General features: G+C 42.6%; 1 protein-coding gene across 5 annotated transcripts; it reads right to left on the bottom strand.

The window, feature by feature from the left end:
• KIAA0040 (KIAA0040 ortholog) lies at window positions 1-24,487 on the bottom strand. Of its 5 annotated transcripts, XM_042466176.1 has the most exons (4): window positions 24,328-24,487; window positions 7,486-7,585; window positions 6,048-6,110; window positions 1-2,516 (listed from the first exon to the last, which is right to left on the bottom strand). In XM_042466176.1, the coding sequence occupies exons 3-4, from the start codon at window positions 6,098-6,100 to the stop codon at window positions 2,063-2,065; spliced, it is 507 nt and encodes a 168-aa protein (XP_042322110.1). In that variant the 5' UTR covers window positions 6,101-6,110; window positions 7,486-7,585; window positions 24,328-24,487; the 3' UTR covers window positions 1-2,062. The 5 variants fall into 5 exon arrangements, with proteins under 5 accessions (XP_042322110.1, XP_042322111.1, XP_042322113.1 ...); XM_042466177.1 differs by lacking the exon at window positions 6,048-6,110; XM_042466179.1 differs by lacking the exons at window positions 6,048-6,110; window positions 24,328-24,487 and adding an exon at window positions 19,909-19,927.
• Window positions 24,488-26,774: the final 2,287 nt, after the last annotated feature.

Here is a 26,774-nt window from a genome sequence, read left to right as displayed (position 1 = left end):
GATCCAGTGGGGAAAGGGCCGGATACAGGCTGCCCCAAACGGGCGGTCTGTAACGCACCATGGACTGTAAGTTCCTGTGAATTTGATCAAGATGATCAGTTGCATGGGTTCAATGAGTATACAGAGGGATAGGTTAACTCCACGCTCCACTCATGAAAGAAAAGAAAAGCCCAGCATCTCCCTCTCTTCATTCATGTCAGGGTGCTGTTCATGCGAGGACGTTCTCCTACAAGCATATACATGTCTAAAATGAGAACTGTTTCTTGGCAAGGATTTCTCACTGGGGTGTGTGGCAGCACTGTAATGGACATGGACAGCTTGCACCTCCCAGCAATACTTTCTGCACATTTACTGAGTATATGGAGGAGATTGTATGGTCCCTTATAGCAACAATGGGGGGGGGGGGGGCTTCTAGCAACTAAATGCTGAAGCTTGAGTGCAAATAACGCAATGGCAGAAATAGATGTACTAGCACGAGATTGTGTCCCTGGATTCCAGATACACGGCTCCACTGGTCATTTTGCACAGCTTTTTCTGTTTTTGTTAGATGTGGAAAGAGGTAAAGAGGTAGGAAAGACTCTGAAGTTTCACTCATACAAATCCTTCTCCTTTTCCTAATTCACCTAATATTTGATCAGACATTACCCATACACCTTTGATTCAAATATGCCTAGAATCTTGGCATATTTGAATCTTTTTATGCTGAATTCTTCAGCACAATACAAAGCTCTGATCAGAAAATATATGTATTGAAATGATCTTGTGGCAGGTTTGTAATATTCACCTTCAAGATTTCCTGATGAAGGGACCTTCTTATTAAACAGTCCTTGCTAGATCAGATCATGGGTTCATTTAGCAAAACTCTCTCTTTCCAATAATGGTCATATGGAGGCATCTAGAGATATGAAGGCCACAGGAAGAAATCAGGGGGAAAAGCCCCCCCTTCCCTTCAGTCTTTTTTCTGGAAAAAAATTAAAAACTGGATTATGGACTATGAGGGCTGTATCTATATATTTCTAAAAACTACAAAAGATTATAAACTATGTAAAATTATGTACACAATTAGATCAGTACTTCTAGTTTTAGCTTCCCTTTCTCTGTTCTTTTTAGAGAAATGAATGTGTTATGTCTGCTTGAGACTATGGAGAACTACTCCTTGCAGTTCAGAATGCAGCTCTACTTATAACAATTTTTTAAAAAAAGGTCAATCTGTAATTATACTTTGAATAAACTGTATTTTTAATATATCAAAAATAATAATTTTATAAACCTATTTACATATAATGTCTATTTCATATTCTTACAGCGACAAAGTGACTTTCAATCTGTAAAGGGTGTCAATATTGAAATTTTTACTTTTTCTGAAATTTTCTGTTTCATCAAAGCAACAGCAACAAACAAACAAAAAGGCTGTTTCCCCCCATGGCTTCAACACTCCCAGGAAACCCACAAACCCAGGGTACAAAGGTACAAAATTGCTCGTTCCCCTGCACCTGGAATTCCGGGGCCTTCTGAATTTTGAAGCTATAGATTCAATTTAGTTATCAAGACATTCATGGTTTCCTCAAATCACCTTTTAAAGCCACCTGTGCCACTGTCCATATAAAATTAATTTAAGCTTTCTCATCTGGAAGCAACATGATTTGTATGGGTGTGCATATGACAATGAAATGCTTATATGTGTATATGACAGTGTTGCTTTCTAGTGCACATAATGGTGTCGGTGCAAAGTTTGTAAGAGCATATGCATCTTTCAGCCTGAGACCACAGAGGTCTATCTGTAATGCAAAAGGTGCTGGCAACTCTGCACTCGTACATAAGCTGAAATGGGTGTTAGTTCATTCTGGCCAGGTTCAGTTAGCAGTGCTTTTGTACTAGGCCTAGCAAGAAGCTTCCCAGCACATGCCAGGGAGATCCTGAGAGCATTTCTTTTCAGAAGCTTTTTAAAAGGAAGCTGTGCTTGTCCTTCAGAAGGACACAACCAACATGATATGCCCTCGGCCTGAACTGCTACGAGACCCTGGTAGGAGGAGGGGAATTGCTCTTGCCCACACCTCTTTCTTTAGGCCAGCAAGGAGGGCCTCTTTTCTAACAGGAGCAACTTGGGCTGGGCTGATATCCACAGATCCTCTTCTTTCTTCTTCCTCATCATCTTAATTCTTTTCTTTCCCTGGGGGGGACTTCTCCTGCTGTAGCTGCCATTGTTCTTTTGCTGCTGGCCACAGAAACAACAGTGGCAACATATAAAAATGCCAATGAGGAGGACCAGGGCAGGCAACCCCAGAACCACAGCCAGGCAGATGGTGTTGTAGATGCCCTCCTGATGCTTGGAGAGGATGAAAGTCCAGATGGAGTTGAAAAAGTTGCTGATCTGTTCCATACTGGCCCTCACAGTCTGAAAAAGTAGCTGGTGGGAGGTTGAGGACACTTCCCTTGACTGCTGAAGCTTACAGCAGGAACTTTTTTTGTAGATCTTGCCAGGTTTTGAAGGGTATGCAAACGTCTCCAAATAGTCTCTGAAAAGATAGAAACACATGATTGTTTACTTAAGAACATTTCTGTAGCAATTTTAGCTAACTGATAATGGTTCTAAATAATATAGGGTCTTTGGAGGCCCCTCAGAGGCCGGCGTGCATGCTCTGGGGCCGCTGGCCTCTCAGGCCTCTGGAGGCCTGGGAGGCTGGCAGCCTCGCACCGGCTTCTGAGGGGCCTTCAGAGGCCCCTCATAAGCCGGTGCGCGTGTGCACAGCTGGTTGCTGTGCTACTCAGGAGGGTAGCCTTATACGGTAAGTATAGGCTAAACCCTAGATTTTTATTTAAAAAGTTGGGGTCGTCTTATACGCCCGGTCTTATACACCTTATACGGTGAGTATAGGCTAAACCCTAGATTTTTATTTTAAAAGTTGGGGTCGTCTTATACGCCTGAAAATACGGTAAGTCCAAGAGAGGACTGTGTTCCAGAAGTTCCAGAGGGCAACAGGAAAATTTCATTACAGCAAGTATTTTGAGAAATGAGAAGAATTGGGCTATCAGTTAGAATACAAAGAAGTGGGTCTCAGCTTTCAGAGATTTGAAAAGCACTGCTTCACCTATAGTTTAAAGTATGCCCTTCTTGTGGGTAAAGGTACATATAAAAATAATATTGGGCTGTAGTTTGGAAATTCTAAATTTCAGGACAGGGAGGATCAATTTCCTTCTTCTCTATTTTGAAGGGAGGAGGTAAGTTTCAGAGGAAGGGAAGCAGTCCTCGCTGTTTTAATTTGTTGCTGCTGAAGGTGCTTATGTCTTCTTAAAATGCCCCTGGACAGCAAAAGCCCATGATGCGGAAGGTCATTCCAAGCAGCATTTGAGCAGGAGGAAATGACAGTGGCAGGCCTTTCCCACTCACCACCACATTGACATGGCAAAACAATGTATGTGTTATTCCACAGGATTTTAGGGACAGAAATGGAATGGTGGTTGAAAGCAGAAGCAGGGAGTCCATGGCGCATGCTGATATGTCCCCCTGGGGGAAATATGTTGCCCTTTTGTGGACCTCAAAGCTGGATTCAGAACCTGAAATGTTACCTGTAAGAAAAGAACTAGTTATTACGGTTGCCCCTTGGAACTTGTGGGGGATCAAAAACTTATGCATATTCAAGCTCCATAGGCTTGAATGGGGTGCACACCCCATTGTGGTTAATGGCAGTTGCCCCTCCACAGATTTTCAAGTCTGTGAATTTCAAGTCTGTGGATTTGGAGGGGCGACTGTACTTTGATCACCTGGGGTCAATTATTGTTCCTTCAGTCCAGAAAATGGCTTGCTGAAATACTTGTTACTAACATGTTATCATTGCTGCCACTACTGTGCCACTGGTAAATGCAGGAAAGTTCTCTCAGATCCCCACTGTCTCTGCTCATCATAATCCTGAGTTAACTGCCTTCTCTGGAATCCCGCATGCCACTCACCTACACAGATGTAACAATAGAGCAGATCAGTTATAGATATATACAGAAGTTTGGGGCAGAAGCACTCACTCACTTAATCCGTTATCTTCTCATACCTGAAAGGATGTACAGATAAATACCCCTACTCCCCTGAACTCTTTCTTGTGGCTCACAGCAATGCCACCTGTCTTGGTGTGTGCCCTGTACTAGTATTTGTAGCAGCTCCCTGATGCCTACTCCTGCATGTGCTCACACCAACTCTCTCTCTTTTTTTTTTCTGGCAGCAGGAGCAGACCCCTTCATTTGGGAAAAATGGAAGAAGTAGGCAAAGCCTGGATAATTGTTTAAAACCTTTTTTAAAATCCAGGTAAACCTATGTTCTAGTTTAGCTAATATTTTCAATCTCCTCCCCTGTCTCTCTCTTTCCCCTTCCCCTGCTTTTCTGCTGGCTCCTCTGCTCCTGAATACCTGCACAACATCCCACAGGGAAGGTTTCCACAAGTTGCCACCCATGAGGTAGCCTTCCTATTCTTCGAACTGAGGCAGAAACACGCACAGAGATGAGATGGAAGCCCCATAATGTTATAGTGAAAAACAGTGAATTACAGCCCTAGCCATAACAGGCAGGAAAAGAAAGAAAGAAAGAAAGAAAGAAAGAAAGAAAGAAAGAAAGAAAGCTTAAAAAGCAAAAAAAAAAAATTTTTTTTTAGCTTATTGGTGTAAGTGTAACAAAAATGACAAAGTAAATTTGTCCCTCTCCCCGTTTGCGGACTTGGAATCTGTGATTTCATTTTTTCACAGACAGCAAGCAGGGAGGGATAAAATGATGTGTGTGCCTGAGGAGTGCCCACAGTGCCATGCACAGGAGCACACACCCATTGTAACCAGTGTGCTTTGAACATTTGTGTTTTTTCTGATTCACGGGGTGAGGGGTCCAGAATGGATCCCCTGCAAATCAGGAGAGATGACTGTATTTGACATATCACCAAAAATGTACTAAGTTGCCAAAATACGTGACTTGCTAGTAAAAAAATGCTAGTTCTTGAGAAGAGGCCCTTCTCTCTGTCCCACTTCATTCTCAGGCTTGTTTTCTGCTCCCCGATTTTGGAACTTCCTTCCTAGGGAGGCCAAGAGCGCAGGTCAAAACATTTTTGTGCCACTAGGCTTTACAAACTGACTAAGACTGGGCTTTTAATGCTGTGCGGTGCTGTTTTTAAAGTTTGTATAGACAGTCAGCCCTCCATTTTCATGGGAGATCTGTTTGGGACCCCCCCTCCACAAAAACCAAAACTCGTAGACTTGAATGGGGTCCCATTTAACCCTTCCCATTTGCTCCTTGTGAATATGTGAGTGTCGTGGATCTGAAGTCCACGAAAACAGAGCAGCCACTGTAGTTTTTTTTAATGCGCGCGTGCACACACACACTTTATTGAGTTTTCACAAAAACCAAACTAAAACACCACAAACCAACAAAATAAAACCTTATTCTGCCCCCCCCCCCCCAATTATATACATGACTTCCCACATCCCGATACCTAAACATGGATGTATATCTTTTATGTACTTCTTCATTAGTATTGTATATAGTGATTTAATGAATTAGAATTCATTATACAATATCATTTTAACACCATAAATTGTTTAATTGTTGTTAAAACATGCAGGGGGTAGCTGTGTTGGCCACTGAGTAATTTCAAACAAAAATCCACCAGTAATTCCTTTTGTTGGCCAACCAAAATGCACAATACACTTTTTGCAAGCTTTCAAAGCTCCACTGGCTTCTTCATCAAGCAAGATGTTACATACCAAACAGATTTTTTTTAGAGTTGTTAGTAAGATGCCTGCATTTTGTTGTTTCTGTCCTTAGTTAAGATGGTATGGGGAGGGTATCTTTAGCAGGTTAACCCCTCCTCCTATTTAAACTCTATTTGCATATAAACAAGGACTTCTCTTTTGCAATCCAATGTCTCAATTTCTGTGAGGCCACAGGTCTCTTTGTAGGCAGAGGATAATGGATTCCTCAAGAAGTCTCCATGTTTTTGCATCAGGAACATTTTGTTAGGTTTTGAGATAAAACATGCCAATCCAGACCAAATTTGAGAAGAAAAAAAATGTTTTACCTTGGTTGAAGGTCCCAGCCAGCTTGCTCACTCATCAGGGTTCCCCTTCCCATACCATCTTAACTAAGGACAGAAACAACAAAATGCAGGCATCTTACTAATATCTCTAATTTTTCTCCTGCTTGGTACTGTATGTAACATCTTGCCTGATGAAGAAGCCAGTAGAGCTTTGAAAGCTTGCAACAAGTATATTGTGCATTTTTGTTGGATCACTGTTTGGTGGATTTTTGTTTGAGTACACTCAAGAATGATTTACTGGTTATTATTTTTTTTTTCCTGCAGCGCATTGTTTCTTTTATATTTACAATGCAATGATAAACCTATCTACTCTGAAGTAAGCCCCAATAAATTCAGTGGGACTACTCCTAGGTAAATGCAGGGAACTGATCTGATTTATCCATGAGCATTGGGCAGAGGGGGTGGGTGTGAACACAGAATTCATTATTGTGATAATGGATCTGGGAGGAAGCTGTAATTCTGAACATGTCTGATAAGGCATTGTGATTTTACAATAATGTAGTACAGTGGACCCTCCACCTTTGCTAGAGTTAGGGCTGAAGGACCCCTGTGAATGTGGAAAAAACGCAAATAAAAAACCATTATTCTTTTTACCTGAGAGAACACTTCCCTAGCTATCTCCAGGTCCTCTAGGGCAACTCTATGGCCTGTTACAGACTGCCAAAATAAAGCTGCTTCGGGTCTCTTTGGAGGTATGCTATTTAAATGATGCATGGGTCCTAAGAGTCCAGAGGTCGAACCAAAGCCACACTCCATTCCTAAGCACTGGAGTGCAGCTTTGGTGCAGCTTCTGGATTCTTAGGATGCATGCATCATTTAAACAACATACCTCCGAAGAGACCCGAAGTAGCTTTATTTTGGCAGTCTGTAACAGGCCAATGGTTAACATCTGCCAGAGGTTGATCACAGAATCATGCTGGAGGACCTACCAATACCTAGAGGTGTTTTCCCCAGGAACTTCAAGGTTCTCCAGTGCAACTCTATAGTCAACCTCTGGCAGCATTGTGTTGAAGCACCTGAAAGGTCCTAGAGAGAATGTACTAATCAATACAGCAAATAATCAAATTTGCAAAAGTCAAAGTCGCAAATGTGGATGTCCAACTGTATATGGTATTTATTTTTAATCATGTTGTATATATACTACCTATCATTAATAGGATTCTATTTATGATTCAGCCTGCCCCTTTGCCCAGCTTGCCTTAACTCAGCACATAAATTCCATGGTTTCCCTACTTAGTTTTTTGTGTTGTTTTCCATTAATAACTTTTGCCCTTGCCACACCCTTTTGATCCCACTCTCATAGGTCCTGGTTTCCATCTGTGAAATGTTGAACGGTGTGATCATTTAGTTATCTAGGCATATATTTATGTCTGTCACACTTTAAGCGGCAGGGAAAGTAAGTAGAATAAAATTTTAATACCTTGAAGAACTTCTAGGTGGAGTAAGAGGTGGGATGTCAGTGGTTTCCAGTCAGTGCTGTAGACAGCTGTCCTGTAAACATGCAGAACTGGTTTCTCTATCTGGGAAAGAAGGTTACAGACTTAACCAAAATGCACCAAAGGGCTTGCTTAATACACAAGTTATGTATTTCTGTATGTGCTCACTGTTTTTTTCACATGCTGTTTAAAGTGTCCTGGACCACCCAGGGTCAGAGAATGCTTTCAGGAACAGTAATGGGGTGGTGGCCCAGATGGCATAAAGAGATGGCAGCAGAACAAACATCTTTGGTATTTGCACTTCCTATGACCCACACACGGCTCAGGCTTACTTGAATGCACTTTAGCTTACTAAAAACAATACTGAAAGTGTTGCTCTTTGTTGCATCACTTCTTGTGGTTGCCAAACCATATGCCATTTTGCTACTGACTTGTCTGAGTCATGTTTTATTCTTACTTCCAGGACTAATATAGATATGCAGGTGCCTTCGGAGAGTGGGGGTATGGGTCTCGATCTCAATCTCCCACAATTATACAAGGTTCTCTGTAAGGATGGCTAGAAGGTATTGTTGTCTTGTTACAAAATGGTTCCACTGAATTCCATCCAGCACAATGGCTGGGACCTCAGAAGCAAAGAAGTAGAGGAAAGGAAGTAGACATTTGGCTGCTTAGCCTCTCTGAAGGGGTCCCAAGGCTGGGTGCTGATTAATGCAGCTTTTCAGAAAGTCTATAGTAGACAAAATCATGGAAGACAGGTGAATTAAGCGTTATTAGCCATGACTGCTAATTGAAAACTCAATGTTCAAATGCAGATTTTGGGATTATTAGAATAGATATTAGATTTCAGGAATAAACAAGAAGGAATTACCATCACCGAGATATTTTGCTTACAAGTTTTGCATGCTAACTCTTGTTGGGAAGAGAATGCCGAACTAGCTGGAACTCTCTCTGAAGCAACAAGGTCATGCTCACGTTCCAATAGGAACATGATTACCATAGTGATCACATGCCATTTCCATAATTTCAGTGACAATAAAAGATAACACGTGGAAACCCAAGAGCACAACAATTAGGTGTCAGCTGTAGCACATGAATGTGGATACTCAGACATGGTAGATTGGTATTGACGTGGTTTCATTTTTATTTTATCTTTTCACTTTATCATATTGAACAGAGATAGGCATTTGTAGCCCTCCTGATGTTTGATTCTGATCTCCATCATTCTTTGCCAACACAGACAATGGTGAGGAATGTTGGCACTAGCAGTGAAGCAACATCTAAAGCACCAGTTGCCCACTCCTCATTTATACTGAACATTATGGGAACAAAATCAAGTATTCTGAGATGCAGATAGGAGGAATCCTGTTAGCATAGTGATATGTTACTGTTTCTACAGGACTAGAAACTGATCAACAGACATAAGTCTCGCTCCTCAGAGGTGTGTGGCTGCTAAAATGCAGTTACTTTTAGTATGATAGAATTCTTAAGGCTGCTGTTTTCTAATGTCATCACCTAGGATGAGCCCTTCATGCTGGGAAAAAAACCCATATATATATTGGAAACACGTCTTTGGCTGAGCCAGCACTGGGCAAACTAAGAGGACAATAATATCCTCATGTTACACTAGGCTTTAAATGTTATTCTGGAATGTTTTGCCTCTCCACAGAAGCATGAAACTGAGGACTTCCCTGCAAATAAAGAATATTTTATGCATTTGCTCATTTTTGAAACTGCTTAGTGTGGTATGTGTCCTAAAATCACCTGTCAACATATGGCAACATACAAATTTCATGGTGTTTTATTAGGCAAAAAATACTCAAGAGGTGGTTTTGCCAGTTGCATCCTCTGAAATATAGCCTAAAGCACCTGATATTCGTTGGCAGTCTCCCATCCAAGTATTGCAACCCAGAATGCAATCACCCATATACATGATAATGTATCCATCAGCTCAACACAAACCAGAAATGAAGCTCCAGATAAATAATTGCATGAGTTTTGAAAATATCTCTCTCTCTGGCTTTTCTTCGCGAATGATGATTCAGGAAGGACTCATCCCGCGCTTTCTACAAGTGCGTTGATGACTAAAAAGACCAATCCGAGATAAACAAGTCCGGTTGCAGAAAGCACAGCAGAAAGTCTCCTTGGGTGATGTTTCTGGGTTGTGGTTCTTTCTGTGCTGTCGTTTCTCTTCGAGACTCATTCGGCGTGAGTTTTCGAAAAAGGTTGCCACATCATGGATAATGCGTCTCCATGCCTCCTGTTACGAGGCCAGGGTGGGCCATTGTTGGTGATCAATTTGGCTGAGCCTAAGATGTTGTTTCAGGGAGTCCTTGTATCTCTTCTTTGGAGCGCCCCTCTTATGCTGACCCGTGGCAAGTTCACTGTAGAATACTATTTTTGGGAGGCGATGGTCCTTCATCCTAGAAACATGTCCTGCCCAGCACAGCTGCATCCTCAATAGCATGGCCTCAATGCTGGTGATTCCTGCTTGGCTCAAGGACAGCAACATTCGTCACATAGTCCAGTATATTTAGAATTCTGCGTAAACAGTGCTGATGAAAGTGTTCGAGGAGTCGTAGGTGTTGGCGATAGGGTTCTGCAAATAAGGGACATACAAACACATACCTCTTGCCCCTTACCCTAAGTCGTACCCCTAATGTAAATGCACATTTGTTTCCCACTCATAAAGAGGTTTTTAGGTACTTTAGGAATGGGGTGTGTTAACCTTCTGCACAGCCTCACCTCACAAGTCTATCAGAAACAATGTGTCTCATTGCAAATGCATTCTCTGCATTCCTGGATATGATTAGGTCATCAAATTCAATGAAAACAAGAGAATTACCCTGTGTACACTCCAGTCTTCAAGAAAGTGGATACAAGGAATTGCAGTAACCACAGGACCATTGCATTAATTTCCTATGAAAGCAAAGTGAGGTTCAAAATTTCTAAAACAAAGACTTTTACCACATATGGAGCGAGAAATGCCAGCTATCCAAGCTGGGTTCAGCAACAGAAGAAGCACTAGGGATCATACTGTAAGTATGTCCTGGATAATGGAGCACACCATCCAATTTCGGGAAGAAAATCATGAACAAATTAAGGAATGTATGGTAAAATGAGCTCAGAACTTTGGATATAGTATATAAATAGAACAATGGGGAGACTGTGGTCTAAGGGTCTGACATACACTCTGTGTTATGACCTTAAAGATAATTTTTACAAAATGGTTGGAACGAAAGAAAATGTATAAAAGGGTGTAGAGTTTATGGTGAAAAAGAGAGCAACAAATGGGGACTTTTTACTATATTTGGTGGACTTGTCAGAAAATAAATAAATATTGAAAGCAGATACAAATTGAAATAGTCAAAGAATTTCCCTGCCTAGGATCAAATATTGATCAGATTGGTGACTGCAATCAAGAAATAAGAAGAAGACTAGGAATGGGTAGGGCAGCTATGAAAGAACTAGAAAAGAGCCTGAAGAGTAAAGATATATAACTGAGTACTAGAGTCAGAATTGCCCAGGTCATTGTATTCCCCATCATCCCCATGTAGGGACAGTAAAGGAAGCAGATAGAAAGAAAATCAACTCATTCTAGATGTGGTGCTAGAGAAGAGTGCTTAGAATACCATGGACAGCTAAAAGATAAATACAGTGGGCCCTTGCCTTACGCGAGGATCCATTCCAGACCCCCCGGCGTAAGGCAAATTCTGCCTATGCTGGAGCCCCATTCATTTTAATGGGGCTTGTGTGCGGCGGCATGGGAGCGTGTGGGGCGCCATGGGTGCGCACCCCATTCATTGGAATGGGACGTGCTGCCCCTTGTGCCACGTGCACTCCCCACGGCTTGAGCGCATATGCTCAAGTCCGCGTAAAGCGTGCCAGCCTATAATGCGGGCACACTGTAAACGGGTCCTCAAATAGCTTTCTCCTTGGAAGCTAGGGTGCTGGATAGACAGGTCCTATGGGGCGCTGTCGTGACGTGCAAGGGGTGGCGCTTCCAAATGCGACTCGCCCCTTGCATGTGACGAGGATGTCAAAATGGCAACGCCCTGTACATACGGGCGCTGCCATTTTGACGTGACGGGTGCATAGTGTCCGCACGTCCCAGCGCCTTTGTGACACCGCAAGTGTGCCATTGGCGCCTTGCGGCATCATAATGGCACCACAGAAAGAACCCGCTTTTTGTGGTTTCTTTTTGTTGTGCAAGGGAGCCGCGCAGTTTGTCTGCTGAGGCTCCCTTACGCAGCAAACCAGGGTGGTGGCAGACTGCCCTTTTTGGGCGGTCTGTATCCCGCCTAAGATGATTAAATTGAGGCTGTTGTACTTAGGCCACATAATGAGAATGCCTGGATCACTAGAAAAAAACAATAATGCTCGGAAAGGTGGAGGGTAGAAGAATGAGGAGAAGACTGCATGCCAGATGGATGGACTCAATCAAGGAGGTCACAGATATGGGTTTGCAGGGCCTGAGCAGAGCAGTGGAGGATAGGGAGTCTTAGAAATTTCTCATCCGCAGGGTGGTCATGAGTCGGAGTCAACTCAGGGATAGCTAACAACAAAGAGCAAATCAAGCATGAAGCCAAGATGACTAAACGGAGACTTTTGTACTTTAGACATATCATGAGAAGACATGACTCACTAGAAAAGACAACAATGGTTGGTAAGGTAGAAGACAGTAGGAAAAGAGGAAGATGGAATATTCTCAATCAAGGAAACAATGGCCTTGAGTCTGCAAGACCTGAGCAAGGCTATTATGACAAGGTGACTTGGAGGTCTTTCTTCAAAGGGTCACCATAAGTCGAAGTCAACTTTATGGCAGTTACCAATAGCAATTTGTCCCATTGATTTTAAAAGGTTTTGGACATAACAATTTTCTTTAACTTAGACCCACATGTTCTTATCATAACCCTCCTTTACAATAGCTATAACCTTAGGTGAGAACAACTGTACTAGTAATTCATGTTTCAATATGTAATCCAGCAAACTAGAAACATACAGTATATAAAGCCAAGATCCTTAAGCCCACATGGCTATTGGGAGCCTATTTTGTTAACAAGAGGTCATCTCCCCATTCTGGGACTGGAAATGATCAGATGTTACTTGAGGTCATTGAGAACAGCACGGACGCCTAAATAGACAAAGGATGTCTCAAAGGCTGTGCCAAGGTGCCCCCCCATTAATACAGCTGGGAATCTGAGTTAAAGCACAAGGAGCATGTGACTTGCTTGCGATTGCTCAGGAGGTTTTAGGCATAGCCAAGAACGGAACCCCTTTCTGTCCTGTTTTCTTTGCCTGAAGCACAACGGCCTCCTTCTCCAAGTAAACTGCCTCTTGAACTCATTCAGTACTGCCAAATAAAATGAAAACAAAACAGCAACAACATTCATTTCCAGCTTATAAAGCTTCTCCCTCTCTTAACGCTGGAGAAAAACTTTGGAAACTTAGAAGGGAAGGTTTGGAAAATCTTCTAAAGAGCCATGTGAAGAACAATCAGATTAGATTTCTCTTCTGACTATCTTTGGTTAAACATCATACATGGCACCTGGGATCCAATGGTTCCGTGAGTATAGGTTAACTACAAGGGATGCATGACAAGGTACCAAGCTGAAGATGACTACACTTCGTACCTTCAAGAAGACCCCAGGGTGCTTTTAAATCTGTTGTCTGTCTGGTTAAGTCTTCTGTTCTGTTTTTGTATAACAGCACTAAACAAAAGGATACAAAATACAAAGAGGAAGTAATCTGATGAACCTTCTTCATGTGTAAAGCTTCCTAATGGAAGTCACCATCAGCAAAAATTAAAAGCCAGTGATGAAAGCAAGGTTGTGTACTGGAGAAAGAAGGCCGATAACCTGAAAGTGCAACACACTAAACTAGTGACCTGAGACAATCATGGAAAACACCTACTGTAAACACAGATTTGGTACCCTGGTGTTTTCACTGTATATTGTTATTGTTATTTTTAAAGTGGAATGAATACAAAACAAAATAAGCAGCAAGCATGTATAAATAGTTGTATAAGAAGCAATTTCATACCAGCTTCCAGGGATTCTGGAACAATTATTAAGGTGGAAAGACTCAAGACAGGCAAAATTCAGAAGGACCTGCTTGTCAATTTGCAAGTCTGATTTTACAAAACAGCAAACACACAAAATACATTATAAAAAGTGCCACCAATGCCACTGTTTGAAGCAATCAACCATGACTACCATGAAGATAAAATAATAACAAAATAAGAAATATTACAAAAGTAATAAAAATATAGTTAATATATGAAGCACAGTGGAAAAAACATAATAAGTTCTTAAGTGAATGCAAAGATGGGTACAAAGTCTACTAACATATCTACCCCTCTGTCACACTAAAAACAAAAGCTGTGGGTGTATGTTATGTAAAGGACTGAAAACAAAACTCTCAAAAGCAAAAGCAAAACCTGTCCATCTGCCATGCTTGAGATGTACATATTATTGCCACTCAAGACATGGAGTTAAGTGAGAGTAATGAAGTGTACTACATTATTTAGGGTAGGAAGAGCCAAAACAGTATATGAAGCTCTCCAAAAGGATCTCTCTAAACTGGGACAATAAACTTTATAACAGCAAATGAAAATTCAATCTCAAGAAGTGCCTGGAAGGTCCAAAATGCATCCATTGATTATTGTTCTTTGAATATGGTTTTCCAACCAATTATGGATCCATCTGACAGTGTTAACCTCTATTCCACAGTGTGCTAATTAAAAATATCATGGGAGACTATATCAACTACTTTGTTGAAATCCAAATAAACAGCATCTATAGCATCTGGAGACTGCAGCTAGAAATGTAGAACCTAACATTCCCTTCGCGGCCAGCTATGTTCCATCCGGTGCAGTTCGTGAATTCATGGATACCATGACTTCCATGGGGCTGTCTCAACTGGTCTCGGGTCCAACGCATTCTGCGGGTAATATGCTCGATTTGGTTTTTTGTACGAGCATGGAAAATCCGTGGGCGGAAATAACCAACATTTCCCCCCTGTCATGGACGGATCATTTCCTTGTGGAGGCAGCGATCAAGGCGTCTACCCAGATCCCCCTTGGAGGTGGCGGACCTATTAGAATGGTCCACCCACGAAGGCTGATGGAACCCAAAAGGTTCCAGGAAGCCCTAGAGGGGCTTATGGATGGAAATGACGGCGATTCTGTTGATGTCTTGACCGGTATTTGGGATACCGGTCTCTCCAAGGCTATACACAGTATCGCTCTCAAGCGCCCTCTCAGGCCTGCTTCCAAACGAAAGCCCTGGTATACAGAAGACCTCCGGGCACGGAAGCGGGTTCTGCGACGGCTAGAGCACCGCTGGCGGAAACACCAGTGCTTATCCGACCAGACTCTCCTAGACCATCTTTTGAAGGACTATGGAGAGGCGATACGTGCAGCTAAGAATTCATTCTATGCTGCACGTGTCGCGTCCGCGGAGTCGCGTCCGGCAGAGTTGTTCAGGGTAGTGAGGGAGCTAACTCAGCTCCCTCCTGCCCCGAACCAGATCCTTGAACCTTCTAAGGCCTGCTGCGACCAATTTAACAACTTCTTCGCGGATAAAATCTCTCGGATAAGCGAAGGTCTTGAGGCCAGCCTTAGAGCAGAACCTAGAGTAGAGGTATCCAGGGCATCCGTGGACTTGGTTAGTCTGGATCAGTTTGAGTCTGTCAGTACCGAGGATGTGGACAAGATCCTTGGAAGTGTTAGGAAGACAACATGCCCTCTCGATCCCTGTCCCTCATGGCTGGCGGCACAGGGGGGCCCAGCTGTAACTTTGCTGTTACAGCGGATTATTAACACCTCACTGAGGGATGGGCAATTTCCAACAAATTTGAAATTGGCCGTAGTTAAACCTCTATTAAAAAAGCCCTCCCTCGACCCCCTGTTGCATAACAATTATCGGCCTATTTCGCTATTGCCATTTCTGGGGAAGGTGATCGAGCGGGCGGTTGCAATCCAACTTCAATCGATCTTGGATGAAACGGAATATCTAGACCCATTTCAAACTGGCTTTCGGGCGGGTTACGGGGTTGAGACTGCTATGGTCGCCTTGGTCGATGATCTCCGTCTGGGCATGGACAGGGGAAGCGTGTCCCTGTTAGTGCTCTTGGACATCTCAGCGGCTTTCGATACCATAGACCATGGTATCCTTCTGGGACGCCTGGCGGAGGTGGGAATCGGGGGCACTGCGCTCCAGTGGTTCCGGTCCTACCTCTCCGGGAGGTCCCAGATGGTGCAGCTGGGAGACGTGTGCTCCGATAGGAGGGCCCTCACATCTGGGGTCCCTCAAGGAGCCATTCTGTCTCCCATGCTCTTTAACATTTACATGAAACCGCTGGGAGAGATCATCCGGAGACATGGGGCGCGGTGTTATCAGTACGCTGATGACACCCAAATAGTCTTCTCTATGTCTCCGACTGATGCAGTGACCGGGATTGGCGTCTCTCCTCTCGTGGCCTGTCTGGAGTCGGTAATGGGCTGGATGAGGGACAACAGACTCAGCCTGAATCCAGAGAAGACGGAAGTACTCGTGATAGGTTCCCCCGGTCCGGGGTTGGCGGTGGTTCCACCTGTCCTGAACGGAATCACGCTTTCCGTGAAGGACTCTGTACGCAGCCTGGGGGTGCTCCTGGACTCGTCGCTCCACCTTACATCTCAGGTGGATGCGACGGTCAGGAGCACCTGTTATCAGCTTCGGCTGATACGCCAGCTGCGTCCCTACCTCGACCGGGGAGACCTTGAAACGGTTGTACACGCCCTGGTAACCTCTCGTTTGGATTTCTGCAACGCGCTCTACATGGGGCAACCCTTGTACCATACCTGGAAGCTGCAACTTGTGCAGAATATGGCAGCCTGTCTGGTCACTGGCACTGCCAGGGCCAGTCATATAACACCAGTCCTTAAAGACTTGCATTGGCTGCCTATTCGCTTCCGGGCGCAATACAAGGTGTTGGTTATTACCTATAAAGCCCTAAATGGCTTGGGCCCAGGGTATCTGGAGGACCGCCTCTCTCCGTACAATCCGCCCCGCACACTCAGATCATCAGGGCAGCTATTGTTAACCGTTCCAGAGGCGAAATATAGTTCTACCACCAGGAGGGCTTTCTCCATCTCTGCCCCCAACCTCTGGAACGCGCTGCCCTTCGAGCTCCGCTCAGCCACCTCCCTAGCCCAATTTAGGAAGGGGCTAAAGACCCACTTATTTGAACAAGCTTACCCCTGACCAGTTACTCTCCCCCCCTCCCCTTGTCAGCACTGTCTTGCCGGCATGGACATTTTATTATTTTTATTAATCTGTTTTAATGTTTTGTATGACCTGATGTTATATTGTTCTGAATTGTTGTTCACCGCCCTGGTTTTTAGAAGGGCGGTATACAAATAAAGTTTTTATTATTATTATTATTATTATTAACATTATCAATGAGTAAGAGAAAAAATGTTTTATAAAAATTTATCAATCCAAGAGTTCAAAATCCATTTCTGGAATTAATTTGAAAGGGGAGAGTTCTCTAACCATCCCTTGTAATATGTAACAGCAGCTCTCAACATATCCTTTGAAGCACTACCAGTGGCTAACAATTTTAGCCACTGAGATTTACAGTGCAGCCAGGTATCTCATTTTCTGTTCCTGGAACTACTAGAGAGACTATATGCATCCTATGCTCAAAACAACTATCTTTTCCTACTGCTTAAAATAATTATTTAATTCATTTGTTATAGTTCCAATACCATCTCAAATATGTCCTTTTTGGCCCCCTTGTTTAAAGAAGCTCCAACAAGTGAACATTTTCAAAACTGGGCAGAAAGGGGCTCACATTCAAAGTAAAAAGACATATTCCACTAACAATTTGAATAGATACATTCTTTCCTAGTTGATGCTGAGAAGTCCCAGTTTATAATACTTCACGCACATATTTTCGTAAAACGAATAAGACATATTGAAGCCATCTCCCCGCCCCAAGAAATAGTGATGTATTCATACGTCTCCCTTTGTGTTGATATTTTGGGTTGATATTGCAGGTAAGCTAATACAGTTGGCTCTCCATATCCATGCATTCAATCATCCACAGCTTAAATATATATATTCATATATATATGAATTTCCAATAGCAAACCTTAATTTTGCCACTTTATATAAGGGATACCATTTTACTACCCCATTGTGTTTAATGGGATTTGAGCACCCATGGATTTTGGTATCTATGGACAGTCATGGAACCAAATCCTAGTGGATACCAGAGGGCACTGTAAAACTGAATATTAAAAAGAATATTCATTTGCATCAAAAAGAAAAGAATAGATGTAGCAGCAGGGGAAAATTATCCATTGTTCTATTTGTCTATGTCATTTTTAAAAAACAGTACAGAATTAATAAATGGCCTATTTCCTAACATGGGAGGTCAAACAAACAGATCCGGCAGAAAATCCAATGATCAGTTTATAAGCAAAGAGTTCCAGGAATAAGTGCCAGCAACATCTCCTCCCGCCTCTTCCTATTTGTCTTGCCTCTTAACCCTGAGCAGCCCTTTTCTTAGTGTTCAGTTTTCCCACAGCAAAAAACAGCGTGCCACAATTGATATAGCACACAGACCTTTTGTTGGCCTTTTAACAGGGTGTTTACAGGAAGGGGAGAAGGGCGGTAGTGTTCTAGGAGGGTTCCTGTATAGAGAAACATTAATCTCCACTGTCTATATGGTGTGTGTCTTCCAGAAACACATCAAAGCTCTGATCCTCAAGCTGAGCAGCCCCACTCAATTTTATGGGTATGGAGCTATGGCCAGTACTCTTGCTTCTGTCTCCGTAACCATCTGTAGGTTTTCAAGTGTGTATGTGTGCGCGTACATCTTCAAGTCATCTCTCTACTTATGGTGACTTCATGGCCTTGTTTTTAGGCAAGGAATACTCAGAGGCAGTTTTGCCAGTATGGCCTGCAGCACCTCGTATTTGTTGACCGTCTCCCATCCAAGTTCTAACCAGGGACGACCCAGATTAGCTTCCAAGATCAGAAGGGATCTGGTGCCTTTGATAAAAACAATTTTTAAAAGCCTACAGCTGAAATGTAAAACTAATTAAATTTTCCATATAATCAAAAATGAAAGGTGGAAGTCACTCCCCCCTTTAAAATTAAAATGGGAGGCAAAGAAAGCTCTCAGGCAGGTAAAGGTGTTAAGAAATGAGAATTGTTGCTCCTGATATGCATGCCCATCTCCATATTTCATTCTGGTAAACACATTTTGAAGGATCTTTATTGTTTCTAAAACTGTTTGACTAGTGGGACTAAAAAAAATAATTCCAAATTTACTTTGAGAAGTAAATTTCTTTCTCTCACCAATGATTTTCAGTTCTTTGTTTATTATTGGGTTTCAGTTGCACTTTTATCTTGTTTTTAATCTATTTTTATGTTTGAAATTTTATGTCCTTTCAACATTGTTCTGTTATATTTGGCCAATCATCAAGATATAACTAGCTCCAGTAATGTCTACTGCCAACCTGCCCGCTGCTATTATTACTACTTCTTCTTCTTCTTCCTGATCCCATATCCATGCTAGGAAAAGGTCCCTCTTCTAAATTTCTCTGTTTCCAGCATCTGGTGCAGGATCAGGACTTAATGGGAACAACCTGCCTCCCCCCTCCCCTTTTTTGCAGGAGGAAAGACATAATTTTAGAATGTGAGGAAGCTTCACCTTCCTGCCTTTAAAACATTAAACGTGCTGGCACTTTTGGATTAGGAAAGGAAAATGACTAAACTGCAGAAAAAAATTGTGAAAACTGTGCCCCAACTCCAAGATGTTTATAACGTCAAGGAATGTAACCAGTGGAAAACTTGAGTTCTAGGAGTGTTTACATTTTGGCAGCCAGAAAGTGTATCTGCTGGCTAGGATGATGAATTGCCAATAGAGCAATTCCATTTTTAAAATCAACAATGTAAGTCATGTTTGCCCTACCTAGGAACGTGCTGTGAACAGTGTGTTTTGCAATTTGCATGTCCAATCTCTGATGGTGTGGAGTATCCTGAGGTTGAAAAAGAGCCAGGGGCACGGAGAGGCCAGCAGAAAGGCCTTGCCATGTTGCAGGTTGAGGTGGGAAGAGGTTCTTGAGGAGAATGAAGCATCCGGCAGGAGGTCTACCCTAAGGTCAAAGTACCAAAACCTAGGTGGAATGATACAACTGGCAAGGGGTACAAAATGAGAACTAAAAAATTATACAACATAATTGTTAAAAAGAAACCTAACTTTGGTATGCTTCTAAAATGGTAGATGACAATCTGGATTTCACCTTGGCTTTGAGGCTTATTGGGAGCAGAAGGCTAGGCAGAAGCAGCAATGGCTTTGTTGCTTCAGCCCTTGGCTTTGTGAACCTGAGCAGTAATCCTATACATACTTACTCAGAAATAACTCCACGAAGTTTGTGGGACTTCCTCCCACTTTCTGCAGGTGAGGGAGAGAAGGGGTAGAAAAAACACCTGATGACATGCAAGAGTAGGTAGCACAGGAGGAGAAGGCAAGAGATTTTTATTTTCTTGTGCACAATACTGGAGAAAGAACATTTTATGCAATCAGGATTTGGAATTTTAGCTACAATAACTTTGAATGTAGCCTTTCCTGATCTGGTGACCTCCTGATATTTTGGCCTACAGCTTCTAGCATCCCTAGTCAAGTCTAGACCCAAACATCTGGTAGCTACCAGGCTGAGAAAGGCTGCCTCAAAAAGAGCAATTTGAAATCACTGCAGTGCCAGTTCCTGGGATGGAGACACAGAACCTGGTGCCTGACCTAACCCTAGAAACCCGCAGAATGGAGCAGAACAAACAGAAGCAGATGTGGCCATCAGTTACTGAGCTGCTCACTGCTTAGAGAACAGCAGGGACGAGGTGGTTAAAGGGCCTGCAAAAGAGTTTCGCATGAGCCAAAGAGCAGTGCTGGGTCATCTGTGATTCTCCTGCACTTTGGCCACCACTTTACCCTCTTTTCGTATCAAAACAAATATCTGTTAGAGAGGAAGAAATGGTGACAGGAACTGTTTCTCTCTGGAAGCACAATGTTAAATGCATAACAAAAATGATGGCACGGTTGAGCACTTTTGAGGCAGGGATCCCTGCAGAGCCAGCCTTGATATCAGGAAGATGATGGTGCTAGGAAAGGAACTAAATAAAGGCAAGAAAATAATATCCTATTATGTGGGGGAGTAAGTAAGAGAAGACTATCATTTCATTGGGAAGAAGAGCCTGAGGACACCTTTTAGAATGAGACACAAAAACTGCACTCCATCCCTCCTGCCTCTCACTATGTAGACTGCTGTGACTTTTGGAAGAGTTCCTGTTCTTGGTTCATAGCTTTGAAAATTTACTTTTGGGGGCTACAACTTCCAAATTTCCCAGTGAGGGTGCTCAGTGGAAATTACATTTGGGAATAATAACTGAGAAAGTTATTTGTGTCTTCTGGAAACATTGAAAAACATTACTTGTGTAAAGTGTTGCTTTGGGACTACAACTCTCAGAATCCCCTAGCCAGCAGCTAAAGAAGTGGACATGCCATGGCTTCAGTTCTTCCATGATCCACCACTGTGGCAGAGTGTTCCCTTGGAATGTAGTGGAGTCTCCTTCCTTGGAGGTCTTTAAGCAGAGGCTGGATGGCCATCTGTTGGGGATACTTTGATTGAGAATTCCTGCATGGCAGGGGTTTGGACTGGATGGCCCTTGCGGTCTCTTCCAACTCTATGATTCTATGATTCTATGAGAGGTAAAGAGGGGCAGGAACTGCAGAGGTGAGGCAGGTTGGGAGTGACACACAGATTTCAAGAAAACAGCCAAATATTTGGCTGCAGGCAAGAGGAATGAATGAGACAGAGTTTACATCACTAGCCAGGCATGAGTAGGAGTATCTGCAAGGGTATACTTGTGAATCTCTCTGCTGATTATATCTTTGTGGTATACATTTATCATTCTCTTTCTTTCTGCAAAGAAAGCTCTTGTTCAGACAATATCTCTGTTGCAAAATAAGATGCTGAAATTCCGAGTAATGAAAATATACAGATTTTTATTGCCACCAGGAGATTGGCTGGCACCCAGATCATTACACAAAATACCCAGATGTAAAGAGTTTCAGCCTTTAATTAAAATTGTACTCAAGAAATCAGAAGACTAAAACTTGGAAGGGCAGCTATGAAGGAACTAGAGAAGACCCTGAAGATACATTACACCAAAATCACGATAATCATAAATACCATAGTATTTCTAATGTATGTGTGTGAATGTAAAAGTAGACAGCGAATAAAGCTGACAGAAAGAAATCAACTAATTTACAATGTGGTGCTGGAGGAGAGTTCTATGAATATCAAGGACTGCTCAAAAAACCAAATAAATGGGAGCAAGAGCAATTCAAGCCTGAACTCTCATTCGCAGCCAACATGATTAAACAGAGGAGATCATACTATGGAGGTATCATGACATAATTAACTGGAAAAGAAGGCAATAGGAAAAAGAGAAAGACCCTAATATAGGTGGATACAATCAAGGAAGCCACGGTCCTGAGTTTGTAAGACCTCAGCAGGGTGTTAAGAGATTCCACCTGAATATTAGAAGGCACACCTTTAATGTATGAAATGTCTGGCAGGGGAAAGTTGGTGGACGCTCGATCTTTAAACAGATATCGAATTGGTATCTTCCAGGAATGCTTTAGTTGTATTCCTGCATGGTGGGATTTGGACTAGCCAGCCCTTGTGGTCCCTTCCAAATCTAAGATTCTATGATTCTTGTGGAATGGATTTTGAAGTTAGTCCAAATGCAGGAATACTGAATGGGGTGGGGACACTGGCTGGGTAGCTTTGATGTAGAACTATGAAGATTCCAATGGACTTTTCCTGAGAGATCTCAGTTAAGAACAAGCTATCTTAGGAAAGAGTAGGTCCAACATGTTCCAACATCTGATAGGAGTTTATCACACTAGCGAGATCCCATGGGAAAATGGGAGTTAAACCAGATTTAAATTACATTCAAATTTAAACAAAACTTGCAAATTCAGGGAGTTTATCACATTAGGGAACTGCCCAAGTGAAATAATATGAAGTTAATCTGAACGCAAAGCAGAGAAAACCAGCAGCTTTTTTACTTTCGGGTTGTTCCAAAAGTAAAAAGCTGCTGGTTTTCTCTGCTTTGCGTTCAGATTAACTTCACGTTATTTCACATTAACTCTGATGTCATCTGATAAACTTTGGGCATTTCCAGATTTTCATTGTTTTAAATCTCGTTTAATTCCCATTTTCCCATAGGATCTCACTAGTGGGAGGGCCATCCAGTCCAACCCCCTGCCATGCAGGAACTCTCAATCAAAGCATCCCCTGTGACAGATGGCCATCCAACCTCTGCTTTAAGACCTCCAAGGAAGGAGACTCCACCACTCTCCGAGGGAGTGTGTGCCACTGTCGATCAGCCCTTACTGTCAGGAAGTTATTTGTAATGTTGAGCTGGAATTTCTTTTCCTGTAGCTTGCATCCATTGGCCCACGTTCTAGTCTCTGGAGCAGCAGAAAACAAGTTTGCTCCATCCTTAATGTGACACCCCTTCAAATATTTAAACAGGGCTATCATATCACTTCTTAACCATCTCTTTTCCAGGCTAAACATACCCAGCTCCCTAAGTCTTTTCTCATAATGCATAAGCTTCCACCTGTGAACTGTCTACTCCTTACCTGTGAGTAAGCTCCACTGAATTCATTGGGACTCATCTTTGAGCAACAGACAGTGTGGTACAGTGAGTTGAGCATTGGACTATGACTCTGGATACCATTCAAATCCCCTCTCAGCCATAGAAACCCATTGGGTGACCTTAGGCAGGTCACATTCTCTCAGCCTCAGAAGAAGGCAATGACAGTCCTCCTCCCACAACCAATCTTGGCAAGAAAACTCTGTGATAGGTTCCTTTGGTCACCATAAGTCAGAAATGACCTGAAGGCACACACCAACACTTTTGAGTAGTTATATATAGGATGACACTGCAGTTGGCCTTAAGAACACTTTACATAACTGTGGGCCCTACAGCAATACTTGGTTAAATGCAAGATTTAATTTGCATGGGATTTAATGCCCTGCAAATAATTTAATAAATATAGATAATGGTACAGTTAAAGGTACTCTGAAAGAGCTCTCTCATGCTTGTTCTCTTCATATCAGTGGTAAGATTTGCATGTAATGAATTTTGTCACCAGATGTTGGAAGTCTCTGGAGATTGGCAGCCCTGCCTCACCCATCCTGCCTGGCTTTATGGCTTGTCAGGCCTCACTGAGTCTCCCACACTTGTATTTGCAAGTGTATCATTTTTCTCTATGGCAGAGGTATGCAAAGTGCTGTCCCCAGATTAATGTTGCATGTGCTGTGATGGCTGGCAGTTGCAGTCCAATAACATCTGGAGGGCTACATTATTCCCACCTTTGTTCTATGATGACAAAAACTGCATTTCAAAGTCTCCCTTCTGCATTCCTCTCAGAAATTCATAGAAATTTTCTGACATTAATGGGAACTGGATGGTACAGGTGAGGGCAATTGGCTGCCCTCACCTGTACCATCAGCCATAGCCCTGGGGCTAAACAGATTTGAAGAACTATCAAACACTGTAATAATAAGCCACACATTATAATAACAACAGAGGAGGAGGCAACAAAGAATCCACATAATGGTTGAAAGGTATATATAAAAGAGAAGCAGTTGGGGTAGCTTGGGGTTAGGGGCAAGATATGGGTATGGGTGCCCATGGGCATGGATATATGCAACTTTTGCAAATAAAGCAGGAAACTGATTAACAGATGCTTACATCCATGCCATGAGAAGTCCTCTTGCTGATTAATGCAGACTGAACTACGGCTTAAAGGCACAGGAGCAGGCCAGATCATTTCCCCCTTGTTCTCTGGTAACCTTGGCTTTTGCTAAGCAGGAAAAGCATATGCACGAAGAAAGAGTCCTCCGTGGAGTACCATCCTAGGAAGCCATTTAAACAGAAAACAAAACAAAACAAATTTATTAGTGATGCCGATCCTGATCTGGTTGTTTCTCCAGGACTCTACACTGATTTTCAAGTGTATTTTAATTTCTTGATTAGTTTCAGTATTATTTTAAATGTGTGATTTCAGAGAATTATAGAATCATAGAGTTGGAAGAGACCACTAGGGCCATCCAGTCCAACCCCATGCCATGTAGGAAATCTCAATCCAAGCTTCCCTGACAGATGGTCATCCAGCCTCTGTTTAAAGACCTCTAAGGAAGGAGACTCCACTACACTCCCAGGGAGTGTATTCCACTGTTGAACAGCCCTTACTGTCAGGAAGTTTCTCCTAATGTTTAGGTGGAATCTCTTTTCCTGCAGTTTGCATTAATTGTTCGGGATCCTGTTCTCTGGAGCAGCAGAAAACAAGCTTGCTCCCTCCTCAATATGACATCCCTTCAAGTATTTAAACAGGGCTATCATATCACCTCTTAACATTCTCTTCTCCAGGCTAAACATCCCCAGCTTTCTAAATCATTCCTCATAGGGTATGCTTTCCAGACCCTTCACCATTTTAGTCGCCCTCCTTTGGACATGCTCTAGTTTCTCCACATCCTTTTTTAATTGTGGTGCTCAGACCTGGACACAATATTCCAGGTGGGGCCTGACCAAAGCAGAATAGAGTGGGACTATTACTTCCCTTGATCTAGACACTATACTTTTATTGATGCAGCCTAAAATTGCATTGACCTTTTTAGCTGCCATGTCGCACTGTTGACTCATGTTCAACTAGTGGTCTACTTGGACTCCTAGATCCCTTTCACAAGTAGTTTCATTCATCCAGGTGTCCCCCATCCTATATCTGTGCATTTCATTTTTCCACCCTAAGTGCAGTACCTTACATTTCTCCCTGTTTAAGTTCATTTTGTTAGCTTTGGCCCAGCTTTGTAGTCTATTCAGGTCATTTTGAATTTTGATCCTGTCCTCTGGGGTATTTGCTGCTACTCCTAATTTGGTATCATCTGCACATTTGATAAGTATGACTCCAATTTGTCAGCCTCTTGACTGTGTGTGCCTGAAAGGCAAGATGAAAACACTGAAAATAAATAATGAACAAATCTGCCTCCAATTCCCACCTCCTTCACGGAACTATTCTGATCACAGAAGTGCTCTGACATGGCAGGAACAACCCAGTTTTGGACCTCTTTAACTGCCATGGCTCAAAGCTATGGAATTCTGGGAATTGTAGTTTGGTGGACACACTATAGGATAGTGTTTTGCTCTGGTGTCCCATCAGAGGACAATTCCCAGAATTCCACAGCATTGAGGCATAGCAGTTAAAGTGGTACCGTGTTATTTCTGCTGTGCGGATATAGTCAAAGAATTTAACTTGACTACGGGGAGGGGGGATTTAATCATTTAGTAGGGCTTTCTAAAAAACAGTTCAGTTTAGCTTTCTATGAATTACTGTGAGTCCTCTGTATCCATGGATTTTTTAACGGATTTGAGCATCCACGGTTTTGAAAATACTTTTAAAATGTATAAATTCCAAAAAGCAAAATTTGATCTTGACATTTTATATAAGGAACAGCATTTTACTATGCCATTGTATATAATGGAACTTGATCATCCATGGATTTTGGCATCCATAACATGGGGGTGGGGCGTCCTAGAACCAAACCAGAGGATCCCAATTCCCAAGGGCCCACTGTAGTTATGTCTCTGCCTCCTTTCAGCTCAAAGGAACCACACTATCCTGTAGTGTGGCATTTATCACTGGGGATCCCCAAAGAACCAGCCCAGCCACAGCTAATTTCACAAGTGAAAATGTTTTTTAAGGGTGTAAGGATTACGTCTTGTCCCTTCATTAATCTTATGCACAGCCCGAGGCACTAGATCTAGCATAAAGTATCAGGTGAGTGTACAGAACTATATTCCTCACACTAGCGCCAAGCATGGGTGATTTGTTTTAAATGGAGAAGTGAGAGGTGTCAGAGCTAGAGATGGGGGGGACAGGAAGGGAGGAGTGATAACTCTTTCCCCCACTTCAGATCACACCCAGAAAAGCATACAGAGAGGGCTGCTATTTGTGAGCAAAAAGATGAGGACACTCTAATATGTACTTAAAGCCATGTCTAGACTGACCACTCCACTCTTGACTTATTTAGAAAAGGCACCTGAGCCAAACAATGGGAGACTGATGCTAAATGAGTATGGTTAGACTGAGAAAGAGAAAGGATACAAGACCAGCATTGTCAGCACCTACAAGAAAGATTTTT

This window comes from Sceloporus undulatus, chromosome 4, assembly GCF_019175285.1.
Source record: "Sceloporus undulatus isolate JIND9_A2432 ecotype Alabama chromosome 4, SceUnd_v1.1, whole genome shotgun sequence".
Taxonomy (NCBI): domain Eukaryota; kingdom Metazoa; phylum Chordata; class Lepidosauria; order Squamata; family Phrynosomatidae; genus Sceloporus; species Sceloporus undulatus.
This window is presented reverse-complemented; position numbering and strand designations above follow the sequence as displayed.